General features: G+C 35.2%; 1 protein-coding gene across 1 annotated transcript in view; it reads left to right on the top strand.

Annotated features, from left to right (window-relative positions):
* Positions 1 to 27911, top strand: part of LOC145306247 (toll-like receptor Tollo) — a 176995-nt gene that overhangs the window by 79015 nt on the left and 70069 nt on the right. Inside the window, exon 8 of the mRNA XM_080148310.1 lies at positions 4152 to 4365. Within this exon, the coding sequence (XP_080004436.1) occupies positions 4152 to 4365 (214 nt within the window). The remainder of the gene's footprint in view (positions 1 to 4151; positions 4366 to 27911) is intronic.

Genomic DNA, 27911 nt, shown 5'->3' on the forward strand with positions numbered 1-27911 from the left:
TAGATTTTTATTGGTTGGTTCATTAAGTTGAGTGTCCAAACGTTTCAACCACTAATTGAAATCTACAGAAGGGGTAATTTTGTGTATCATCATTGGGGATGTACATCAATAATCGGCCAATGTCTTATCCCTTTAGATCCCTGTATATGTATAGTCTTTTGTAGATAATTTTTACTATTGTCTATTTCTAATGTAATATATATTATACAGGGTAATTAAAAAAAAATTTCTTACGAACAAGAGTAAATGATAAAATACCTTACACATTAATAAACTATTTTTGATATAATATAAACTATAGGTAATTTTGTCAATTATTTTAAAAAAACTAGGTAGATTTTTTATTGTAGTTTTTGAAAACATGGTTTTTAAAATTTTAAGAAGATGTTTCTTAAAATCGTCAAATGTCTTGTATTTTTTCTTTCAAATAATGCCATCATTAAAAAAAGAAATTCATAAAAATACCCGAAATTTTGTATAATAACTTAAAATGGTCTTTAATATCATTTCTAAAGGACTATTTTTTTGTGGGTCATCATGCATGTTGTAATATGTATGGTAGTATAATCTAGGCATGTAAAACATAATCTTTTTAGGTTCACCCTGTATGTTGTTGTAATATGTATGGTAGTATAATCTAGGCATGTAAAACATAATCTTTTTAGGTTCACCCTGTATGTTGTAATATGTATGGTAGTATAATCTAGGCATGTAAAACATAATCTTTTTAGGTTCACCCTGTATGTTGTAATATGTATGGTAGTATAATCTAGGCATGTAAAACATAATCTTTTTATCCAAAATATAATCCCTCATGGTTTAAGGATGGTTTATACAAAAAATAAGAAAAAGAATCATTTTTTATAATATTCTCATATAAAAGTAACAGGATGTCTGTCTGTCTGTCTGTCTGTACCGAAAGATCTTACTAACCGCAGAACCGATAAGGTTCTCCTTTACAATGTAGCTTCTCATAGATCCAGGGAAGGTTTATAACTGTTTGGGGGAGTATAACATAACCGCAACCCTCCCGAAAAATCGAACCTATAGGTCTCTAGGGGCCTTTATTTATTTTTTAGTCATCTACATCCCTTTCTTCCCCCCCTGATAATCCTTTTTTATCCCATTCATTCAATCATTCTTTTATTTACTAATCATATTAATATTAAAAAATGTAGTTTATTAGATAGTAGCTCAGCTTCTATACAATTTGTTATGTACTTCAAATTTACATTAAGGTGTCCAAGACAGCAAAATATTTAGCCAGTAAATTACACTGGTACCCAAAGTTTTATAAATTATAATCTTCAAAACTTTGGGTACTTTTAATAAATCTTGATTGGTATATACAGAACTCTTTTTTAATAATAATTTACAGAAAGGGTAAGTTTGTCAATCGTAATTGGGGATGCACATCAATTCATCATCCATTGTCTTGTCCCTTAAGATCCTAGATTGGATTTAGAAATTAAACCTATGGGAATTTTTATTCCATTTATTTATAACCATAGCAATTTCTGTAAAATAAATATTTCTATAGACAGTTGATAACCACTTAAGTTTGACTTCTAGTATTTATTTTAAGTGTTTTCTTTATTTTTACTTCTCTTATACTCTAATTTTTTTCTCAGAGTTTTCCTGGGATCTAAATGGATAAGACAAAAGACTTAAATTTAATGTATATCCCTAATGATAATAAACAAAATTACCCCTTCTGTAGATTAAAATTATTTCTAGTTTGGAATCAATCATGATTCGATAAAATTACTCTGATGACGTGGTTATAAAACTTTGGGTACCAGTGTAATTTACAGTCCAATGTGCCCTTCATCTTTTGTCAGACTGATAACGATACTTATTTAGCCAGTTGTCTGTTTCAAACGGGTTGTTAAAGCTTTAGCATGATTCAAATACCGACTTAAATAGCTCTTTGTTAGATGATTAAACTGCAGGGAGGGAGGAGACATTGGGCTGTTTATTACACTAGTCCCCAAAGTTTTATGATAAAGTTTTCGTATTCCTTACCGTAACAACTTTTTGGCTGGTTGGTCCACCAAGTTCATTGTCTAAACGTTGTTAATTGTAATCTACAGTAGGGGTAAATTTGTGTATCATCATTGGTAATGTACATCAATTTATCTGCCATTGTCTTATCCCTTTAGATCCTTAATTAAAATCAGCAACAGATCTTATATACAACTAATTTTAGAAGAGAGGGAGAAAGAAAATATAAATTATTTCAAGAAGAAGAGAGATGTATCGTTAGATTTTATTGAATTAAATTAATACGTGGATATTATAACAGGGGAAATTTAGTCGTCAATTTAGGTTGTTACTTAGTCCTCATTAATTGGTCAGAACTTTACTTCAGTAGGATAGATTACAGCGTTTGGACACTCAACTGAATGAACCAACCAATCAAATTCAATTAAAACCCTTGAAAGTTATCAAGCAAACAAATAAGAAAATGTTATTATAAAACTTTTGGGACTAGTGTAACAAAAACAGCCCAATGTCTCCTCCCTCCCTGAACTGATAGAGACATTTTATTGAGGGGCTGAAGATATAAAGTAAAGATTTTATGGTCATATCTAATGATACAGACGTTAATTATGGGCAACTTTTATAGCTCAATAAAGTCTCTACGAGTCTACATACTCTGTTTGTTTTTCTTTGCCTTTTTGCGGCCTTTTAATAGAAAAATTGTGTAGGTAATTTATATATTTATATATATATATATATTCTAGCATATTCGAAGCAGTAAGGAAAGTTTAACAATAGTCTAAAACCATCCAGGGACCCAGTAAAAAAGCTTCCATAAAATTGGTAGCTCAATCGGTAGACATCAAGCTTTACTTAAAAAACCCTTTCTACTTTATGTAATAGAATAGGATTTAGAAGATTAAAATTGTAATAGTTGAATATCTAAAATAATAAAATTTTGAACATTTTTAAGCTTCTTTAAAAAGAGCAAATTTATAAAAAATGAACAGATGCTTTTAAATTGCTTTTTTTGCTAATCTTATAATGATATAAATTAAAATATAATATAATATTATTTAGAGAAAAAAGGCTGTGTTCTTTTTTTTGATAGGTTAGCTATCACATTAACAAATCAGTAGAAATGAATATTATCACACTCGCATAGTTTTTCATAATTGCAAAAATACACAATTAAATAAATAAATATTTTTTTTTTTTTTTTGGGGTGGGGTAGCTTTTTTGTAAGGTTGGTACTTGGTATATCTTGGGAGGTTGGGGATACCCTCTCCCAAAATAGTTACAAACCCCCCTAGGACCTATAAGAAGCTACATTGCAAAGTATAACCATATCGGTTCGGCTGTTAGCGAGATTCTTCGGTACAGACACACACACACAACTAGACATCCTATTACTTCTTATACTACTGCGGAAGTGAAAACACACTCCACAAATTTTAGTTGAATTCATATTTGTTAATCCAATTTATTGTTTATTAAGTGGAAAATCATAGGTGTTTTTATAATGAAGCTAAACAATTATGCCCTAATATTAGGCCAAAAATTTGTACATTGTTTTTAGTATACATTCTATATTTTTACTTTACGCCAACGGATTTATTTTTAATTGGATCTTACACCAGATTATAATGTACTTTAATTAAGTAAAGCTTGTAGCTGGCAAAAATAATTATCCCTACCCCCTCTCATTTATAATGGATGGACGACTGACCAATAAATTATGTCCATGTTAGCAATTGACGACAATTTATTCCCTGTCATAATATCCACGTATATTCTACATCCATTTTTACGTGATTTTTTAAATTGGCTAAAAATTGACTAATAATTTTAGTAATTATATTGTAACACTCTAATTCTGTGTTTATTTTCTTATGTCCATAATAGAAATAATAATAATAATAATACTTAAATTTGTCTAAAATTTTTTGTTTGTTTTTGGATTAGCCAAACATGATATAGGATTATCATTTGGCGTGCGCTTTTATCAGATAGAGAGGGGTGAATGTAGCAATGGACTTAAAATGAATCTTCTCCCAAAGTTTTAAAACTTTATTTTTGGGGTATTACTAGATGGTACATAGAAAGAGCGTTTATCTATCTATCTATCTATCTATCTATCTATCTATCAATCATTATTTTTATTTCAGACTATCAGTGCTATCTCACCGTGTATTTGCGCCACTTGGCCGTCTATTTGTGCTGGACCTCTCGTACAACCAGCTGGCCACTCCGTGCTTGTCCTGCCCGGAGGCCCCCTGCACTACCTGCTTGTCCCAGCGGTCATTCACCGGCCTGACCAGCTTGGTCCTGCTGAACCTGGCACACAACAGGATCAAGTATCTACATGCCAATATTTTCCAGGTAAGGTCCTAGAATAGTTATTTATCGCAGCGTATTATAGACATCTTTTCGCGGATATTAAAATATAAAATAAGATTTACCAGTTTTGTTAGACCAAAGGGGCCGAAGGCCCGGGTTAACATGTTTTATGTCTTTTGACGCACAATCAAAAGATCGACGGACCAAATATTTTAGCTGTTTATCCTGAAAATAACATTTCCCCCTTATCGTTACGGACAGACAATGTCAATTATAGAGTAGCGCTTGCTTTAAAAAAAGAGAATATCTTACAATCTAAAAATTATGAAATAACATGTTTGCGCTGCTGTGCGTGTGTATGTGTGTGTGTTTGTGTGTTTGTGTGAGTTGTTTGATGGTATGTGGGTTGCAAAAAAATATAAAAGCAATTTTGAGGAACACGTTAAACACATTTTGATGAGATAATAGTATTTTTACATAAATATATTTACAATTTTTTTAAAGTTGAAAATATATTTTAGGGTTGTCAAAAATGTAATTTTTAAGGATTAGACTTCTTACTCTTTACATAATAAAAAGTTTGTTCCTTTTCTTTTGTATTTTGTGTTTCTTGATTACCTAGAACAACTTTCAACAAAAACATTCAGCTCAATCCTTAAAATATTTCCCTCAAAAATTGTTTACATAGATTTTCAGCCTTTAAGTTGTATGCTTCAAAATTCAGATTCAATTTCAGGGATCTAAAGGGATAAGACAATGGCCGATAAATTGATGTACATCTCCAATGATGATTAAATTACCCCTTCTGTTGATTAAACGTTTGAACACTCAAATTAATGAAACAACCAGTTAAAATTCACTAAAGTCCATAAAGTTGTTAAGCCAATAAATAAGAAAAGATACCAAAAAACTTTGGGGACTAGTGTAATAAACAGCCATTGTCCCCTCTATCTCTCTCTCTGATTCAATATAATTTCTGAAAGTTGACAAAAATTGGAAACGTTTAAAATTTTAAGAATCGCACTGAACAATGACAATAATTTTCCTCCTGATGTTTTGTGGGGGGGGGGGGGATATTTTTGATACCCCCCAATAAAAAGCCACTGGACTTTATGTCATCTATAATTTAGATTTTTTGTATGAAACCCTAAAATAAGGATAACAACATCCATAATTGCAAACCTCTAAGATCAGACTTTAAAATCACACTAATATATTTTGATGCTTTGTTTTTAATATTGTACCATATTGTTATTGTAATCATCATTACATTTAAATCAGATGAATAGGATAATAATATTATACAATTTGGTTAAAAAAGGTAGTTTTCAGCATGTTTTAAATGGACGTATGGACTTTCTGGTAACGAATATAGAGTAGCAACGCTTTCTAAATCGTACCTAACTGTTACAGGAATCGTCATGTACATTTTTAAATCGATAGTACAATTGCAACAAGCCTAAATTTACGATAAGTGACATTCCTTCCGTACGGACGGACCTACCATAATTATAGAGCAGCTTCGCTACTAAAAAATACCTGTTTTTCCAAAGAAGTACGAGAATTTACACAGAAAAGAAAAGAAAGAGACACAGAAAAACTTTTTAAACTTAGTTTTCAAAGTTTTTAGGCCCATTCACTAAAATAGAACAAGTAATTTAAAGACAGATATTACAACAATTTTTGGGTGGTTGCTTATTTTTCTAGGGGCGATTTCCCTCGGAGGGTAGTGTTACCTCTCTCAAAAAATAGTCATAAACCTTCCAAGGACCTATGCGAAATTTTTCTGTAAAAGTGCACCATATCGGTTCAGCGGTTAGTTTCTCGTTAACTTAATTATGGATATAATTGTCCTCTAAAATGGCCTAGTTTTTTATTTTCTTTACATCTTTTAATTGCAGTAATCGATACTTTATTACTTGGATATATTGCACTAGATTATCATGTACTCTATTAAAGTTATACTCCCATCCACCCGCTTTACCCAATCCCCTTCCCTTCCCCCTACTGTATGAACGAACTAAGTAATAAATATGGTCTATATTAGCCACCTAAATTGACGCCAAATTTTCCCCTGTCAATATATCCACGTATATTAAATCCATTATTGCAATTGCATCTCCTAGTAAATTTTATTGTTCTTTATACAAACATTAACAACTCTAATTACTCTGGAAACAAAAAGAAAACTTTTCTTCTGCTTATTTATATATTTTTAGTAGCGAAGCTACTCTATAATTCAATTTGTACGTCCGTCCGCACAGTTGGAAATGTTATTTTCATGGCTGTTATTTTAGATATTCATTTTATAAAGATACCCCTTACCAAAGAGTATTCAATATACAACTTACTTAGTCCGTCAGTCTGTCGGTCTTGCTATTATTTATCTTATCCTCTTATTTTATGATTATTAATCACTACTTATGGATTTTGTCATCCTTGTTTAAAATATTTTAGTCTAAATAAATAGCCTAAAAATAACCACAAAAAATAATAATGTTTCTTTAAATAAAATATTTTTTTTTTAAAGAGAAAAGGGTTAGATTTATAGGAGGTACCCAAAATCATATTAATGAAACATTAGGCTGTTTATTACACTAGTCCCCAAAGTTTTCTTATTAGTTGGCTCAACAACTTAGGGGACTTTTTATAAATTTTGATTTTTGGTTTATTTATTTGAGTATCCAAACTTTTTTAACCACTCATTGTAATCAACGGAAGGGTTAATTTTGTTTAGCATTATTGTGAATGTACATAAATTTAAAGGCCATTATCCCAACCCTATAACCCTGGAATATCCTGAAATCAAAATTTTTACCACATCAACTTTTAGACATTTAAACACAAATGCATCGCTACAATTCAGAGATAGGACATAAAGGGGCGTCGTAACTCAGTGGTAACGCACTGAGTTACGGTGATGAGAGTTCGAGTTCTAGTCTCCATGTTGAAACTCGAATTTCTCAGTTGAATACATTCACGCAACTTCCCCTGGTTGTGTAAGAAGGGGATTATTGAGTAAGTTTGGATACTTAATAGTCAAGTACATAATATCAGTACTACCCTTATCCCAAGCTCCTCTGCGGAGAGCGTCATTCATTACGGTGACTTAATTTGGGACACCTGCCATACTCGGCGAGGGTGAGGTAATAATGAGTAGCTCTCATGAGATAGCGGGTCAAGTCATAATGTGCTTGAACGTGGAGCTTGATAGCCCTAGTGGCTATACAAAAGTGTCTCAGTCTACTCCATGACTACTTAGGTCCAAACATTAAGAGACTATGGCTAATCAATCAATCAATCAAGAGATAGGACATTGGATGCTAAATAAATGTTCCCAAAATTTGTGTCTTCTTGCATTTTCTAGGGGCTGTGTTCTATACATTTAAGGATATTGTCTTCAAAAAATGAGGCTTAAAAGTAGCCTAAAACCAACCCAGGACCAGTGTAAAGCCTACCTAAAATAAATAACCCAATCAGTTCAGTAGTTATTTAGATCCTAAGCTTCATACAAAAACAAACCCTAATACTTTATAAAATAGGATTGGATGATTTTGATATGATTTTAAAAAATTAACAATAAAAATAATATTTAAAAACTGATTTATAAAATGAAACAAGGATGACAATACCCAAATAAAGTGAAGCTTAATAAATAAGATAGTTTGACAAACGAACATCGACAAATAAAGGCTGATTATAGTGTTACTTTTCTTTTTCTAAATTGTACTTGTTTGTTATTGGAATCCTTATGTGAATTTGAAATCAAACATGACAAAAGCTAATATAGAAAAGCTTCGCTTTTCTTAAAAATGAAAAAAATGTAAGGATATTTCCTTAAAAGGAACTGTTCTTAATATTGCAAGAATAGAAATGTTCAAAATTTAAAGTGGTTTTTCATTTTTTTCCCATTTCAAAACTGTCATTGTAAAAATGATATTTGTGGATATTTTGGTATTTTTCAGGGATATAAAGGGATAAGACAATGGCCGATAAATTGATGTTAATTCTCAATGATGATACACAAAATTATCCCTTCTGTAGATGGCTATTAGTGGTTTAAAACGGTTAAACACACAACTTAATGAACCAACCAATTAAGATTCGATAAAAGTCCCCAAAGTTGTCCAGCCAACGAATAAAAAAACTTTATCATAAAATTTGGGGACTAGTGTAACAAACAGCCCAATGTCCCCTCCCTCGAGTCCCGGGGTATTATTATTGATTTCAAGGGCGTGCAATATTGGTTTAGGGAGGGTTTGTACTTATTTTATCATTTAGTCATTAGAATAGCATGAAAGGCATAAAAACTTGTTGTTTAGCCGTTTAAAGATTTTAAGTAGCAAGGAGACAAATTTAGCTACTCAAATACATTAAATGATACCTACTTAAAATTTAAAATTATCTTAAAACCTATTTAATATACATTTCTTTTTAATGGTCCTTTTTATGGTCTAATTTTTATGAGAGACCATTCATGTTTTTAAAAGTAGCGCAGCTACTCTATAATTAGAGTGTGTATGTACGTTTGTCCTACGGTAGAGAGACTTATAGGGTTGGTTACTGGTGAATTTAAAAGTAAAGAAACATAATAGTTATTTCTCGCATCGTATTATAAACAGCTTTCCGAGTATATAAAATGTACTATTATAAGATTTTAATCTTATGGTTGTATACTTATATATTCGTAGAAAGCTGGATACAATACGATTCTACACATAGTTTTTTCGTATGAATGAGAACCGGTTCTAATCCACTGGATATTAATCGGTTTCGGATAAATACGAGAAAATTCAATAACATTAGTGTTTCATACTTATTAATTTTTCTTTCTAAAAATTCAAAAAATAATTGTATGTTTTTCTTTATAATCTTACTTTTCTAACCTACTGTTCTTATTTTATCAAAATTGTTCTAAGCTGTGCTACTTAAAAACATTATCCTTGTTAACCCCCATCCCCCTTCTAATTTTTTTTGGCATAATTTGAAAGAAAACTCTCTTATGTCCATCCAGCTTCTTCATAAATGGATATAGAATATACGTGGATTTTATGACAGGGGAAAAATGTAGGTTGCAAACATGAACATCATTTATTGTTCGGTACGTTCATCTAGTAAGAGGGGAGGGGATGGATGGGGGATATCGTTTTTAGCCCGTTTCGAGTTTCACATGAAAATCTGGTGTAACATCCTAGTAATAATATATCTATTTCTTTTTTTTAGCTACTTCTGAATTTAAAATTAGCCTTTTCATAATATGTAAAGTGGGCCTACCAATTTTTTGACCCAAAAATTTCGAAATGGGAGGTTTTATAAGTAGAGATAAGACAAAGGAAGTTTAATTACATTACACCCTCAGCAATAAATTATTGGTTGAAAAGCTTGGATACTCTAAGTGTGATCCAATCAATTAAAATATGATAAGAAGTACCCAAAATTTCAAGTCGTTTAAGGATATATAAAACTTTGGGTACTAGTTTAATTTGAGAACTTAACCTTACATTTCAAAAGCTCTTTTTCTGCCATTTAAACTAATTTTGAATATAAAGAAACTTTTTTTACCTTAAAAATTGGTTGCCCCACTTTACAAATGAATATTTAACATATTTTTTGAGCCAAAAATGAAACGCTTCCACTTTTCTCTCTCTTTACCCTAATTCTCACTTTCCCCGTAAATTCAGGGATCTACAGGGATAAGACAATGGTAAAAAAAATAAGCTTCCCTTAAAAATCTTGTGTTTTTCCTTCTTTTGCCTTCATTTTCTTGCCACAGGGCTCTGCATTCAAATGGTAAGACGGGGACAGAAAATAGCTTAAAACTATCTAAATGCTTAAATTTAAGAATGAAGTAGCATAAAACCATCCTGGGACCTATGTGAAGCCTTCTAAAAAAGAAGAACTCAATCAGTTCATTAGTTATTGAAATCTTAAGTATCAGACAACAAAACCCTACTATTTTATAGATAAAGAAGGTGTATCAACTTTTTTTTTTTATAGCTAGCCGGTTCTTTTAGTAAGTAGTAGATGTAAAATTTTTCATAGAATTCAGATATGCAATCGGTTTTTTTGTAGACCTCTTATTTTTTAAGTAATTTAAGTTTTAAAAAAAAATAATTAAGTCGGTTTTAACCCATTAGTGCCGAACCGGGTTTTAAAACCCGGTGCCAGAAAATGGAAAAAAAACCGGTTTCCGGCTTCATAATTGCATCATTCTCAGTATGAATCCCCCCTCTACTACCCTGGCTTTCATTTCCCCCTGGAGCTGGCAGTTTAGCTTACTTCCGTTTGCTGGTATAGATCAACAAAGTTTGAAAATCATGACAATTCAAAATACCCCATCTAACTTTTTTGTTTTTATAGTAAAGTCGCTGATTTTTTTCGTGAAATCTAATGTTTATTGACAAGTACATCTATTTGTGAATTCGTTTTATTTAAATTATTATTTTTTATATGATTTTTTTATCGTTTTTTTACGCCCTATATAGGCCCGGTTCGGCATTTCCATTTTGAGTCTGAAATTTTTATTACCCGGTTTCACTAATAGATCTTTTTTGACAACAACAACAAAACAGGGTTTTTTTACCCGAAATCGCCGGCTAAACACGAAATTTGAAATAAATCGCTTCGTATTATACTTGTAGCTCTTTAGATTACATGAGGTTGTGTAGTTTTCAATTACGGATCGTATCAAAGTTCTAAAAAGTGTTCATCTCACTTTTGGCGTTCAAAAATTACATTTTTTGATTTTTGGTCAAAATAACCGGGTTTATACAGGTCAACCGGGTTTTAAAACTGGGGGAAAGCACCAAAAACGGGTGTTAATGCCTGGTTGGTATTTATGGCCAAGCCGAACCGGGTTTTTTTGCAACTTTCCTGTGCACGCCACTAGAGCAAAACAAAAAAATACGAATTCCGTTTTGACCATTATAAAGCTTCCCTGAAACTTACAGCTCGATCGGCCCATAAAAGTGGCGCTCGGCACTAATGGGTTAAGGTACTAAAACGCAACAAAATAAAAGAAGAAAATGGCCAGTAAGAACATAAATAGTAAGATCTTTAATTTGACACCTTACTTTTAAAATTCTGTTGAGTAATTATTGAAAAAATCTATTTTTTTAACCTCGGTTTAATAAAAACTTTAGACCTAAATATTTTCTCAAACAGACATAAAAAACATGGGTTCATATATACCTTTAGAATCAGAAAAATATTACGAATCCATTGTAAGCAAAATTGAAAAAAAGTAAAAAAATAAAAAAATATAAAAATGGCCAATTGTATTTTTTGTTCTGGCAACACTATCGTCTTCCCTTTTTTACCCCCTCTTTACCCCCTCTATACCCCCTTCCCATTTTTATACCCAATTCAAAAGTTAAGACGTTGCCTGTACAATATAATATGATATTTTCATATAATTCCTTTTATTGTAGTTTATATACTATATTATAAACTTTTTTTTTCAATTTTGCTTACAATGGATTCGTAATATTTTTCTGATTCTAAAGGTATATATGAACCCATATTTTTTTACTTGTGAAATGATAAAATTGAGTTCAAAGTTTTTATTCTCGTGGGTTTAAAAAAATCGATTTTTTCAATAATTACCTGACAGAATTGAAAAAGTAAGGTGTCAAATTAAAGATCTTACTATTTTTGTTCATAATGGCCATTTTCTTTCTTTTTTTTTGTTGCATTTTAGTACCTTAAAATCGACTTAATTTTTTTTTTTTAAACTTAAATTACTTAAAAAATAAGAGGTCTACAAAAAAAACGATTGCATATCTGAATTCTATGAAAAATTTTACATCTACTACTTACTAAAAGGACCGGCTAGCTATAAAAAAAAAAGTTGATACAACTTTTTTGTGTATAATAATTGGGGGAAATACATCAATTTATCGGCCATTGTCCCATCCATCTAGATTCCTTGGAGTCTCGCATATAATTTGTTTTGATGTTTAAATTATGGTGTGCGAGCAGTTTTTTGGCAGCTAGAGCTTTTTTTCCTTCACACTCACATAATATCAAGAAATAGATGAATATATATGCTGTGGAAAAGTACCCAAAGAGCTGTTTAAAGTACCCAAAGTTTTTTGGCAGCCACAGCTTTTTTTACTTCACACTCACATAATATCAAGAAATATATAAATGCTGTGAAAAATTGTTTCCTCGAAACCGATTAATATCCACTGGATTAGAACCGGTTCTCAGCCATACTGTAAAAAATCATATATAGCATCGTATTAAACACAATTTTCCTCTAATGATGAAATAAAAATCATAAAATCAGGGGGAGAAAAATAGCCTAAAACTATCCCGAGACCATCATTGCCTGCTTTGTTTTACTTTTTTAAACCTCTGGTAAAATATCATAGTGATTATTATTATTACCCCAATCTGCTTTTGGCCATATCATTTTCTTTTGGTCATTGTAGGTTATATTATACAATCAGAACATTGGTGTCAACATTTTGTATGGGTATTTCCGTACTTTTTGTCAGAACGTGGGTGTAATTTTTTTTGATATATTTCCGTAATTATGCAGGGTTACGGGCTACATAACTTTTTGTCATTATAATATTTTACCATATGGTTTTAATTCTAAAATATTTTACGGTTTTCGGCCTTAAAAAAACCTGGCACCCATAACATTATTACAAGGAAACATAAAAATCTTCCTCATATATTGGGCCAAAATAACTGCCGGCTAAATATTTAATTTCATTTTTAAAATTGCCAGTTTATTAAAGGAATCTTCAAAATATAATTTTAAAATTGTCATCTTATGCCTTAAAGCAGATTAAATCTTTAAATCAAATGTTGTCAAAATTGTGAAGCTACTTTTATTCATCTGTCTTTAAAATTCAGGGAGGGAGGGGACATTAGGCTGTTTATTACACTAGTCCCCAAAGTTTTATATTAACTTTTTCTAATTCGTTGGCTGATCAACTTTGGGGACTTTTATGGAATTTTGTTTGGTTAGTTCATTACGTTGAGTGTCTAAACGTTTAAACCACTAATTGTAATCTAAAGATGGGGTAATTTTGTGTATCATCATCGGGGATGTACATCAATTCATCGGCCATTGTCTTATCCCTTTAGATACCTGTATTATATGTTACAAGGGCGTTTTGTGGTTTTTGTAGTGTATTTTTTTAAAAACATTATTTTAAAGGAAACAGTTATACTAAATATTCACAAAATTACATCAAAACATACAAAAGACACAGTAAAATATGTTGTTATTTTTTTATTTTCAACCCATCTTACATTTTTATTTGTGTCATAATCCTAACAGGTTCTTGGCTATTTTTATAACTGCCTAGTGAATTATATTTGCAAAAAAACACAGTTGCAAATTTATTAAAGGGTGTATTAATTTGATTGTCCTTTAAAGATCTTTTATGACACGCAAATTCACATAGAATTAGACAACTTACTACTTTAGTAGGCAACAGATATTATTGATAATATTGGTATGTGCATTCATTTTCGCAATTCTATCACATTATTAAATCATCAGAACTGTATATTATTACAACAGAACAAACTGTTCCTTTTCGTTAGCTCAAGGAGGGAAGGGTCATTGAAATGAAAATTACACTGGTACCCAAAGTAATATAACAAGTTTTCATAATTTTTGGGTACTTAGGGAACTCTGATTGAATTGGGATTGGTTGGATCCAAACTTTTTAACCAATAATTTTAATCTACAGAATACAGTATACATCAATTTAATGTCCATTGTCTTCTCCCTTATTTATTTTTAATTGTGTCCATTTATGAATTTTAAACAGCATGCGGATTTGAATACACACCTCTAAAATAAATATATATATGCTATAGGATGGTATATGTATATGTACTCATAAGAAACAGATATACCAATAATGATAAGACCATTTTTCATGCAAAAATCTCAGCTTTTTCGCCAGGGATCTAGGGATAGGCAATAAACTTTATCTTGCAATTTTTAAACCTAACAATTAACAGACTTTAAACTCTTTGATTGCACGACCGTTGTCTGGAACTCCTAACTGAGAATGGTAATGAATTTTAGCTGTTTTTAGGAAAATGCATTCCCCTTACTCTTAACGAGCCTATATCACAATTTTAGCATCTCTAGTATGACTGTTAACCCTTTATTGCCAAGTTAATTAACCCTTTACTCCTGGGAGAGTGGAAGAGGGGAATAGGAAGAATATAAGATAAGGGCTAGTTGGCAAGGACCAAAGTCTACTATAATACTATGGGTTTTATACAGCAATATAATAAACAGCAATTAAAAATATAATGTTAATAATATCTGTCATAAAGCATTCAAATTGTATACAATATAGTTTTCAAAGTTAAAGATCTTAAGGGATAAGACAAAGATCGATAAATTGATATACAACCCTAATGATAATAAACAAAATTACTTCTTCTGTAGATTACAATTAGTGGTTGAATCGCTTGGACAATCAACTTAATGCAGCAACCAATCTAAAAACATTAAAAGTCCCCAAAGTTGTTAAACCAACGAATAGAAACTGCTATATAAAACTTTGGGTACTAGTGTAATAAGCAGCCCATTGTCCCCTCTTTCTCTGTATCCTTAACCATAAGAACTGTAAAGTTTTTTTTTGTTGAAACATATCCACACCCTTAAGTCGTGGCATGGTAATTAGTTAGTTGGGGGAAACAACCAATTTTTGCACATTTTTCAATATTCCTCCTTTTTTCTATACAACAGGGAAATAGCCTAAAACCACTTTAATCTAGAAATAAAATCACCTTAAACCATCTTAAGATATTTGTAAAACTTCCTCAAAAACTATATCTGAGATCTGAAGTTTATGATAGTTTGTGTCGACTATATATGGCAATAGATCAAAGTGGGAATAGCTGACTTATTATCGATATACTGTTAGGTAGAAGTACTAAAAATAAACATTTCTTCTACTCTATGACGTTATTCTCGATATAAAACCGTTTTTCCCTTTTTTTTTAGATAGGATAAATCATAAGGGAATCGTTTCTGCATATTTAGGTAGCTAAAAGAAATGATATCTCTGTTCGACCCCTCCCCCCCAAACCCTGCCCCCAAATTATTCCCTTTTTCAGGGATGTAGAAATAGGCAGGTATCTAAAGGGATATGACAATGGCCGACAAATTGATGTTCATACTTTATGATAATACACAAAATTACCTCTTCTATAAATTACAAATAATATAATATGGACTCTCAAGAAAATTAACCAACCAATCAAAATTCTGTAAAAGTACCAAAATTGGAATGAGAAAACCTTTTTTTAAAAACTTTAGGGACAACTGCAATAAACAGACCAATTTCCCCTCCCTCCCTGAGTAATAGGATATTTTTAAACCTGCGTACGGATTCCCTAAACAATAAGGTATAATCTAGTAAGCGTACCACACTTATAATCATTACCAGAAAGTCTGTACGTCCATTACCCTATCCGTATAGCCCTGGTGTTTAGGTATCTCTTATTCTGTAGTCGATAATTGCACATTAAGGCTTTCATGATGATTCCCATAACAATGAGGTATAATCTGTAAGACCATTGCCCTACTCGTATACCCCTGATGTGTTTGGGTATCTCTTATTCTGTAGTCGATAATTGCATATTGGCTTTTTCTCAAGTATAACTGAGTAGGGGGTGCTCATATAATGTTTATAAAATATTATAGAAATTTTTGATATATTATAGCTACTCTATAAGATTTTGTGTAGCATTTAGGGGTCCATATTCGGAGGGGTAGAATGGATAGCAAAATAGCCTAAAACCACCCTAAGAAATGATATCTTAAAATGAAATAGCCTAAAAATGAAATACCTGCGGCAAGCTTTCTTAAAATGGAGAACTCAATCGGTTTATTTATCAATCAATATCTTATGCTCCTTATAGTACGTATATACATATTTTTATTTTAAAACTTTTTACAAATTTCGTAGCATTAAAGAAATACCATTATAAGAATCAGAATGAGAGAGAGAGAAAAAATAAATAGTAGTTAGGTTTTCATTTTTCTGGTTGAGAGAGGGGGGGGGATACCATGAGATAGGGACGGGTGTCCTCAATTCTGGAATAGGATAGAAGATTTTAAAAAGAGATAGATTATATATTATATATATAGCAGATAATTTTCTATTTATTTCTTTATCCATCTATCTATCCATCCATCTATTTATCCAACTATCTACCAATCTCTCTCTCTCTCTCCCTCTCTCTTTCTTTCTCTCTCTCTCTCTCTCTCTCTCTCTCTCTCTCTCTCTCTCTCTCTCTCTCTCTCTCTCTCTCTCTCTCTCTCTCTCTCTCTCTCTCTCTCTCTCTCTCTCTCTCTCATAATAATTTTATGAAAACTATTCCTTGTTCCTTTTAATAGATTGGTAGACATTTCTATGATTGATTTCTTTAATTATATATAGCTGCAGAGAAAGAGACATGGAAAAAGAAACTATTCTGCTTCCAATAAACATGTAATCGAAAAAGAAAATAATATTAAATTGAAATTTATTTTTTGCCGAGAGGGAGGGGATATTTGAATGTTAATTATACTGGTACTCAAAATTTTATAATTATCTCATTCATGAGCTTAAAAATTGGGTACTGTTTTTCATGTGTGGATTCACACTAGATCCAAAAATCTAAAAATACAGTAGGGGGGTATACGTAGTTTTCTTTATTATCATTGTGTTAAACATCAATTTATTTATGGAAAAAATATTCCTTTTTCTTCATTCAATGTTTTTGTACAACTTATTTTCTACTTTGAATAAATGCAATTAGCTTGAGTTTGTTTTCTTGATGAATTTATTCAATTTTTGTGTGTTTTTGTTGTGCCTTTTATATAAATAGGCCATAGACGTCTACTTTGGGGGCAAAGGGGTGTTTATCATTCTCAAACTTTGAAACCCCTCACTTTACGCCTTTAAAAATTTAAATCACCTCTATCAAACCTTTGGAAATAAAAAGCTTAGACTTTCATGAAAATATGAAACTTATATTAGCGTTAGTGTTTCCATGAGAATTTAAACCTATTAAGCCGTACAGACAGACGGATGCATATTGTAGAGATGCTTCGCTTCAGGGCCCAAATTTTCCGTAGCTTCCAAAAAATCAAATTAATGGGCAAAAAATCCGTCAATTTTCTTTGATAAAATTCACCAAAAGATTATCCCCCCCCCCCTCCCACCCTTTCTCTCATCCTTTTTGTTTTTATATACCGTTGCCAATTCGCAAAAATCATGCAAAAATTGTCTGCAAATTATAGGGGAAGGATTTCGCAGACATGCCGGTTTTAATCAGACTTAAATTTGAAAATATAGTAGCTGTTTAGGTTGGCATCGAGGTTAAAGGTTCTATCTATGAATAAATGGCTCGGTTGCTAATTTGTGCACTGGATAGCCGTATCAAAAGCTGATTAATTAGATTGAAGTACATGTTTCTAACCCCTAAAGGCTTCAGACAAAAAAACTTTACTACTTTATAGGTATAAAAACATTTTTTGTCTCCTTGCAAAAAAAAATCAACAGACCTTAAGTAAAATCCTCATAATATTTTCTCATGATTTCATCTGAGTATATTTTCCCCCTAAACATGAAGTTTATTATGTAAATTGACCATTTTTTATTTGCAAATGTAATTTCTTTTTTTTTGTATGGAAAAAAATCGGTGTTAAACAATTTAAATTCATAGGTAGGAATTATTTTGAATTTCTTGATGTAATAATGAAGTGTATTTTGATTTCCCCTAATTAAATCAACACATTTTATTTTTGATTTTATTAGCAATCATTTTAATAGATTCAATAAAATTGGAAAGTTGTTTACGAGATCTTAACGGTCAGACATTAATAACCTTACTACTTTAATATACGATGAATATTTTGGGGATAGTTAAAAGAGAGATATTTTTTTAAGCTGCTTTAGAAAAAAAAATTGTAAATAGACGTAATACTTTCCTTCTATTAATGCAAAGTTTTTATTAATTGAAAAATGACTGACTTCTGTGTCTGGTAGTGTGCAATCATTTCCCCAATTAGGATACACAAAATAACCCCTTCTGTAGATTACAATTAATGGTTGAAACTTTTGGTCACTCTACTTAATGAACCGACGAATCAGAAGTCCCCAAAGTTGTTAAGCCAACAAATAATAAACAGCTTAATGTCCCCTTCCTCTCTAGTAGTTTGTGCTTTTGTAATAATTTGCTGTTCTGATATTGTGCTACAATTGCAGAATGATCGAACACCACACAAATTAACTATGAGAGAGGAGGGACATTGGGCTGATTATTATTCTAGTCCCTGAAGATTTATATTAACGTTTTCTTATTCGTTGGCTTAACAACTTTGGAGACTTTTATTGGTTGGTTCATAAAGTTGAGTTTTGAAACGTTTCAATAACTAATTGTAATATACAGAATGGCTATTTTTGTTTCTCATCATTGGGGATGTACATCAAATTATCGGCCATTGTCTTATCCCTTCTGATCCCTGACAAATTAACTATTTCCTGGAAAAGTTACAATAGTAATAATGTCCAGACTTTGCCATGTTTAATTTTTACCAAGAATTTGTGGATTTTTTGTTAAGGAGCGAAGCTTCTCTATAATTAGAGATATATGTCTGTATTTTGAAATATAAATAATATTGGTACCCAACTTAAAATCTTTAATTACTTCTACTGAATTTTGACAAGTTGGTTCAAATAGCAGTGTTCAAACTTTTCAACTAACAATTATAATGAGAATTTCTGGCTTTTAACTCCCTTTGTCTGTCGGTACTTTTGATTGGGAAATTATTTATGTATTTTCAGCAGCTATGAAAGATAGATGTCTAAATTTCATCAATTCATATAAAGCCTCGATAACTATCTAAGAGCTTCGCTACTTATGAATGTTGTCATTCTTGTTTCCGAATTAATCAGATTTGCAAAAGTTAATTTGATTAAACTTTTTTTTATAAAAAAAATATTGATTTATGTATTTTTATTTTCAGGTAAGGTTCATCTGTGATTTTCAGGGAGCATTTGTCTTAGTTCATCCGCTGTTAATGTATCCTTATATAAAAGTAACAGGATGTTTGAGAGTCTCTCTATGTATACCGATGGATCTCGCTGACCGCTGAACCGATATAGTTCTCTTTTACAATAGGTCCTGGGAAGGATTATAACTATTTTAGGGAAGGTACCACTACCCTCTAGAAAATAAACTGCCTTAAGAAAAATACATTTTTGTCCATCCCCCCCCCCCAATTTTTTTTTTTTTTTTACATAAAACTCTCCTACTCTCTCTTTCTCTCTCTGTATTTCCCAATTAATAATAATTGCATGATTCTTACAAAATTGCCGACTTTGGTGTCCATAGAAAAAAGATAAAAAATGCCTCAAACTTGCATATTTCACAAGATATTGTTTTTTTTTCAAATGTATGCCATATAAGTTAAATTAAAATGTACATGAAAAAATAGGAGAATTGAGAAAGTGGATTACACTGGTACCCAAAGTTTTATAACCATCTTATCTTATCCGTTGGCAAAGAAAACTTTGGGTAATTTGAATTTTGATTGGTTGCTTCCAAATGTTAAACTTTTCAACAATTGATTTTGATCTACAGAAGGGGGTAATTTAGTTTATCATCATTGGGTTACATTTTATGGACACCCTGTTATTCTATGAGAGGGCATAGCATAGCCCAATTTATAGCCCAGAGCAAATATAATTACCTCCCCATCTGAAGGCCATACTTTTTATTAGACCTAGCTAACTATTCTCACAGGGATGGAGGGGACATTGGGGACGTTTACACTAGTACCCAAAGTTTTATAATAACTTTTTATTAGACCCAACTATTCTCATCAGGAAGGGAGGGGACATTGGGGACTGTTACACTAGTACCCATAGTTTTATAATAACTTTTTATTAGACCTAGTTAACTATTCTCACAGGGAGGGAGGGGACATTGGGGACTGTTACACTAGTACCCAAAGTTTTATAATAACTTTTTATTAGACCCAACTATTCACATCAGAGAGGGAGGGGACATTGGGGACTGTTACACTAGTACCCAAAGTTTTATAATAAATTTCTTATAAATTGGAGACTATTAAATTTTATTGGTTTTACATAAACTTGATAGTCCAAATTACTACAGAAGGGGTAATTTAAATAATTGGGTATGTACATCAATTTAAAAACCATTGTCTTATCCCTTTAGATCCCTAATTATCATACACACACACACACTGATTATGTGTAGATTTTCTGTGTAAATTTACAAAGTTACACAGAAAAATACTTTTTATTAGACCTAACTATTCTCATACACAACACACACTAATTATGTGTAGGTTTTTTTCTGTGTAAATACACAGAATAGAACTTTTCTAAAATTTATATAGTTTTTGATTTAGCCGTTTACAAGATTTTAAAGGACATTAACACTTACAAAAAAAATACTTTTAGTATTTATCTTTTTTATTCTACTACTTCTATTGTATTTAAAATACAAATGACTCTCTATTGGCAGGGAGGAAGGGGACATTGGGCTGTTTATTACACCAGTTCCCAAAGTTTTATAAGACTGTTTTCTTATTCGTTGTCTCATCAAATTTGGGGACTTTTTATGATTTTTTATCGTTGGGTACATTTTGTTGAGTGTCCAAACGTTAAATCTACCAATTGTAAGCTACAAAAGGTTGAATTTTGTGTATTATCATTGGGGACATACATCAATTATTCAGCCATTGTCTTATCCCTGTAGATCCCTGAATGACTCTACTGGTAAGAAAAATAGGTTCTTATTGTTTTATGTTTGTTACAAATGAACCAGGAAGCCTGTAGTTGACCTCTATTAAGCACAGGGATCTAAAGGGATAAGACAATGGACGATGAAATGATATACATCCCCAATTATGATAATCAAGATTACCCCTTGTAATGTAGATTATTAGACACTACCAGTCTTGACCTAACAACTAAATTTTCAGTGAAAGTTTTTTATCCAACAAATAAGATAATGTGGTTATAAAACTTTAGGTACCAGTGTTATTAACAGTCCAATGTCCCCTCCCTCCCTCCCTAAGACCTAGTTAACTAGTGGCAATGTCATTTTTATCTCATTAAAACAAAAGTGTTTATAGCTCTCGAGGCCTTCCTACAACTACTACTTAATCATTCTCAGGGATTCTAAGGGATAAGACAATGGATGATAAATTAATGTTCCCAATGTTTTTGATAAACAAAATAACCCTATATTTTAAATATTTTGTTTTTTCACACAAATTGAGATTCTGTAGATACTTTATTAAACTAGAATAGTTTTATTTATAGGACTTTTAACAATGCTTTTTTATTTTTTATGTTTATAAAATTATAGAGTAGATCCGCCGCTTGTATTAATCTTAAAAATTTGCAAGGGAGGGAGGGGACATTGGACTGTAAATTTCACCGGTACCCAAAGTTTTATAGCCTTGTTATCTTATATTAATTTTTATTGGTAGTGTCAAAACTAATCAAACAATACTATTAATCTACAGAAGGGTTAATTTTGTTTGTTAATATCGGGGATAAATATCAACTTATCGTCCATTGTCTTATCCTTTAAGATCTCTGATAATTGTAGTATTTAAAACATAAATACAGGGTCATAACTATTATAGAAATTATACTAAATTATTTATTAGTTTTTAACCCTATTTTATCTTTGATGAAAAAGCAAAAAAAAGATTATATTTGTATTATGACTAAAAAGAAAAAGTCTTGGGTTAAAAAAAGCCTTCATTAATTGTAGGAATAAATGAATAAGTAAGAGATCTTAAGGGGTAAAACAATAGTTGATGAATTGATATTCATCCTCAATGATGATAAACAAAATTACTAGTTTGGAACCAACCAATCAAAATTAGATTAAAGTACCCAAAGTTTTGGATACTTTATGTCTCCTCTTTTATTCCTGGCGTTTTAAGGTGGTCAGGGCAGAAAAAAAGAAAGATAGTTAATTGAGGTGAAATCTTGTGGATATTTACACCAAAATCTCACACACACACACACACACACACACATACGCACACACACACACACACACATAATCTGAGTTTAATGGTCGCCCTAATTTCAAACTATAAATCATGAACATAGAATATAATTACAGGGATCTTAAGGGATAAGACAATAGCTGATAAATTCATTTACATCCCCAATGGTGATTCATAAAATTACCCCTCTGCAGATTACAATTATTGGTTGAAACGTTTGGACACCTAACTTAATGAACCAATCATCAAAATTGAGTAAGAGTCTCCAAAGTTGTTAAGCCAACATTATTATAAAACTTTGGGGACTAGTGTAATAAACAGCCATTGTCCCTTCCCTCCCTGGTATAATTATCATAATATTTTCCCTTTTTTTTGCACCATTTTAAAATGGGTCTCAAACCTAAAAATGCTGATTTTATGGTAAAATTTTAAGTTTTTCCCTTTATTTTTAATTCAGTTTAAAATGAGAACTTTTCATTGATTTTAAGCAGTAAAAACAGTATTTTTGTCTTAGCTTTTCTTACATAATTAAACTTTAAGCCAGTATTTTATTAAATAAATGTAAATTTATTTAGACTAAAATCTTGAATAAACAAGGATGACAACATCCATAAATGGTAGTACAAACAAACACTAACACTTGTAGTAGAGTGTTAGAACTGAATAAGCAGAATATAAATGTATATAAATATAAAGTTGCAAAACTGCTTAAATACCTAAATTAATCATAGAAAAGCTTCGCTATAAAAAAAAACTTGTAGCTGCTAATTCAGTGTTATTTTTAGAGTAGTCACAAACTACTAATAAACTAACATTTATGAGAAAAACTAGTGTATTCATATGTAAATGAGTATAAAAAAACTACATATTCTTGTTCATAATGATATATTTTGTTATATTCTACACAGAACAAGGAGAAAATATTACACTAGTCCCCAAAGTTTTAATACAACGTTGGCTTATCAACTTACTTTAATTGTATTTTGATTTGGTGGTTCATTAAGTTCAAAGTCCAAACGTTTCAACTAATAATTAAAATCTACAGAAAGGGTAATTTTATCATCATTGGGGATGTACATTAATTTATCAATCACTTTAGATCCATGTAAGTAGCATTGTGGTAATACGACACCCATACGGACAGGCCGAATACAGAGTTGCTTCGCTGTGACTTATGATAACAAACCCCCCGCACTAATCCTATTATATCACTATCCATCTCATGACCGCTGTTAACCCCGCACCCGGCGGTCAAAACTAGCCTGCCTAAATGTGGGGAGGGGACTTGAACATGCAACTATCACGAGTCCATCATGCACTTATATAATCGGGAGGCACTGCCTCCCCTTTTACCACCGCTGCCCCCACAGCCTGTCTACCGTCGGGCGCTAAGCCCTAGCGCCCCACACCCCCTTCAAACCTAACTATTGTCATATTTTTGTTGTATATATATAGTAAACATAACTTGTAAATATTATTCAGTTTAAATATATAATTCTGTATGATTGAATCCTGCTTGTTTGTTTGGTAGAATACTTAAAGGCTAGGGCCCGTTGAATCCGAACTCGTTACCCCGTGGGCCGAGTACGCTCGGCTTACCAGAACTTGGTGTCAGCGTGTTTCAATCGAGCCTTACAGAAACTAGCCTATTCTACCTCTGATTGGACCCTTTGGCAAGTAAGGGGACAATCAGCCGCCAACTGACCCGTGAGACGGCCTTTTTAGGTCGAATTTCCATCATTTTGAACGCAATATGTGGGCCTCTGGCCTACGGCAAGCAGATTTAGCCTGCTAAAAGCGCCAGTTAAGACGCTTTTTCCGTGTCGTGTAGGAGTAGCGCTAGGTGCGCAGCCACGGCAACCGGATAATTTAGCTCAGACGGCTACAAAACTGAGTCTAAATTGGCAAGTGTAGCTGGGACAAGCCCCAGGACACCCAGGCCAAACCTACGAGACAGACAGCTGTGTGCTGGTCTCCCTAAGAAGGCAATGTGTGGCTGCGAAGCTTCAGCACACAAGTAAGCCCTACCACTGCGACGGATAGCAGATTTTGAGCCACAGGCACGGCAGGACGGGACATTCCCTGCCGCTGCCTCCCAGGATTCGAACCCGAGGCGCTGCAGGACGGGCCATTCCCTGCCGCCATTTGTCGGGATTCGAACCAGCGGCGCTGTAGGACGGGTCATTCCCTACCGCCGTCACCCCTCTGAACCTTGCAGGACGGACATTCCCTGCTGCCAGTGCTTCCAGAATCACACCTAGAGCTCCTAGTGATAACAACACATCATTGTGTATAAAAAGTCAACCAAGTGATAAAAATAAATATAAAATTGTTGACCAAGTGATAATTAATAAGCTCTAGTGATTCGAAGCTACAGTCTAAGCCACCATGGTAAGCGATACCACCATAGCTGCGGTGCGGCCACCACCAAAGTTTCTGCCAACCCCAGCCGAACGAGAGGCCCCCTTGTCTCAAGGGCAGGACCTCCACTTCCCCTGCCATATCAGGGTGAGGTTTCCTACTCCTGACCCTGCCCAGCATGTACAGGTTGATGCCATGGTTGACTCTGGCAACTGTGTACCAGGGTCTGCTGTAATTTCTGAGCACCTCATGCACGCGATGGGCGTGCAACGCATGTTGATTCCGGACAACACCCAGATCCTGACTGCTAATGAGGAAGGCCAGCCCCTCCAGGTAATTGGAAAATTAAAAGAGTTATATATGGCAGTTTCACACACTCTTATACTCCATCTATACCACGTGACTGTGGTCCGAAATCTCTCCCACCCTCTGAACTTAGGAGGGTATTTTCTCAAGGAGTTCGGAACTAGGCTCTGTTTCGACATGCAACCACCTTGCTTGTGGGCGCGTGGGGAGTTTATCCCACTCCGTGGCGTCCCCATTGACCGGGAGACAGCCGAGAGAGAGCTAAGCTATGAGGGGCCTCTGCCAGGCCCCCTGCCTGAGCAGCCGCGTGTGGTTGAGAAAGGCACACACTGGGTGGACGCCGAGCTCAACGCACACAAGGGAGCTAACCTGCTAGCCATGGGGTTGCCCCCAGTGCCCAAGGTGCCAAGGGAGAGCCTGCCAACAACGTTTCCTGAGGTTGCCAGCCCTCCAGAACCAATCTTCTCCTCCGACATTTTTATCAACGGCCAGCCGTGTCCACCTGGCCCCCTCTACCTGGGACCTCCAGCCAGTCCACCAGCCAAGCCCGAGTCCAGACCCGTCAAGTCGCGGTCTGATGTACCCGGAGCCACACTCAACTCTCAGGCCCCAGCCTCTCCCGGCGCCGTGCCCGTCAAGTCGCGGCCGGACGCCCACGGAGCCAAAGCTGGACCCAGCACTTTGGCCTCTCCCAGCGCCGAGCCCGTCAAATCGTGGCCGGACGCCCCCGGAGCCAAGCCTGGCTCCGACACGTCAGCCTCTCCAGAAGCCGAGCCCGTCAAGTCGCGGCCGGTGGGTCCCGGAGCCAAGGCTGACCCCTCACCAGCCACGTATAGGCTGAGCGCTGTCACTCCAACTGACGGTCAACCACCCCAGCTCCGCACAGCCAAGCGGGTGGTCCTGCCTGGCCGCGGGGTTATGGCAGTCCCTGTTGAGCTAGTAGGCCATCGCACCAAGGATGCCATTCAACTAGCTGCCCCAGAACAGAGGTTTGGGGAGGACCTTGTTATTCCAGAGGGCCTGTATGCCCACAGGCCTGGCTCTGCCACTGTGTTTAGAGTACTGGTGGTCAATGAGGGGGAGGTGCCCCTCTTGCTGGATGCTGGCCTCCCAGTGGCAGGGGAGCTGGTCAAACCTGACATTTTGGAGGTCTCTGATACGCCTCCCCCGCGTCTCCACTCGGTCCAAGAACCTGCTGAGCCTATAGACATGCAAGAGTTGTGGGAGGCCTTGGAGATGGAAGACAATGAGTTCCTACGCAAGGACCCCTTGCTCAAGAAGGAGGTCTGGACTACGTTGTCAGAGTACAGGGACGTCTTCTCCAATTCTACCCCCGGCTGCACAGATGTGGTTGAATTGCAGCTGCGCCTCAAGCCAGGGACCCAGCCGATCCGCCAGAGATTTAGGGATCTGAACCCGCGGCAAGAGGCTGAACTGGAGAAACAACTGGACACTTGGCTGCAGGAAGGAGTCATAGAGCCGTCGGACTCCGCCTGGAGCAGCCCCCTGGTGCCCATCAAGAAGAAGGACGGGAGCACCCGCTGGGCCGTCGACTACAGGGCCCTCAACAAGTGTCTGGAGCTGGACAGCTACCCCCTGCCTAGGATCCAGCAATTGGTGGAACGAGCTGGCGGGCACCGTGTCTACAGTGCTCTAGACGCGGTGGCCGCATACTACACCATCCGTGTGTCTGAGGATAGCCGGCCCTGCACCGCCTTCACCACCCCCAGGGGCTTGTATCAATGGAAAAGGATGCCCTTTGGCCTGGCTACGGCACCGTCTGTCTATTCCAGGTTTATTGCAGGGGTCCTAAACCCACTAGGCACAGCCAACCTCCAGTCATACCTTGACGACGTCCTGACCTTCCACCAGGATACCTGGGCCCACCTGGCCAGGCTCCGAGAGGTCTTGGAAGCCCACCGCAGGGGAGGGATCCGCCTCAAGCCAGCCAAGACCAAGTTGTTCCGGTCCAAGGTGGATTATCTGGGTCACACCCTCAGCCGAGAGGGGATAGCCATGCAAGAGGACTATATTGACCGCATCTTGGACTGGCCAGCCCCTAGCACCCCCAAGGATTTGCTGGCGTTGCTGGGCTTCTTTGGATACTACCGCCTGTTCATCCCAGAGTATGCAGACCTCACCTACGAGATGAATCGGCAGAAGACGGCCAAGGCCCTAACCTGGACGCCTGAGATGGAAGCCCAGCTGCTGCAACTCAAGGACAAGTTCCGACAGGCCCCCATCCGAGCGCCGCCCAGGTTTGATTTACCAGCAGTGTTCCAGCTCACCACAGATTTCAGCAGCCGCGCCATCTCTGCCATACTGAGTCAATGCCAGGAGGGCAAGGAGAGGCTGATTGCCGCCGTGGGGCGCAAGACAACCGACCCTGAGACGCGCTACCCGTCCTGGAAGGGAGAGATGGCCGCCATTATCTATGGGATCCGAAAATTCCACGGCATCTTGTCCTACCGCAGCTTCCAGATCAACACTGATTCCTCTGCCCTGCTACAGATGAAATCACTGAACACATCCACAGGGATGGTGGCCCGCTGGCAGGAGGAGCTAGCGGCCTTAGACTTTACCGTCTGCCACAGGCCTGGCACCCAGAATACCAACGCCGACGCCCTCAGCCGCCGGGAAGATGCCAACATGCCAACGGCTAGCGCCGAAGAATTAGCAGAGCAGGCTGAGTATATCCACAACCTGGGCCAGCTAGGGGAGCCCGCAGCTAGCCGGCCTCCTGCCGCCCGACTGGATTCAGCTAGAGTATTGGAAGCCCAGACACAGGACCCCCTCCTGCTCCGTGTCCGCCAATGGGTGGCTGATGGCAAGGCCCCAACCAAGGCTGAGCTGCGTGGCAAGGAACGAGACGAGCAGC

The sequence above is a fragment of the Acartia tonsa genome, chromosome 14, assembly GCF_053477335.1.
Source record: "Acartia tonsa isolate MP-2025a chromosome 14, ASM5347733v1, whole genome shotgun sequence".
NCBI lineage: Eukaryota > Metazoa > Arthropoda > Copepoda > Calanoida > Acartiidae > Acartia > Acartia tonsa.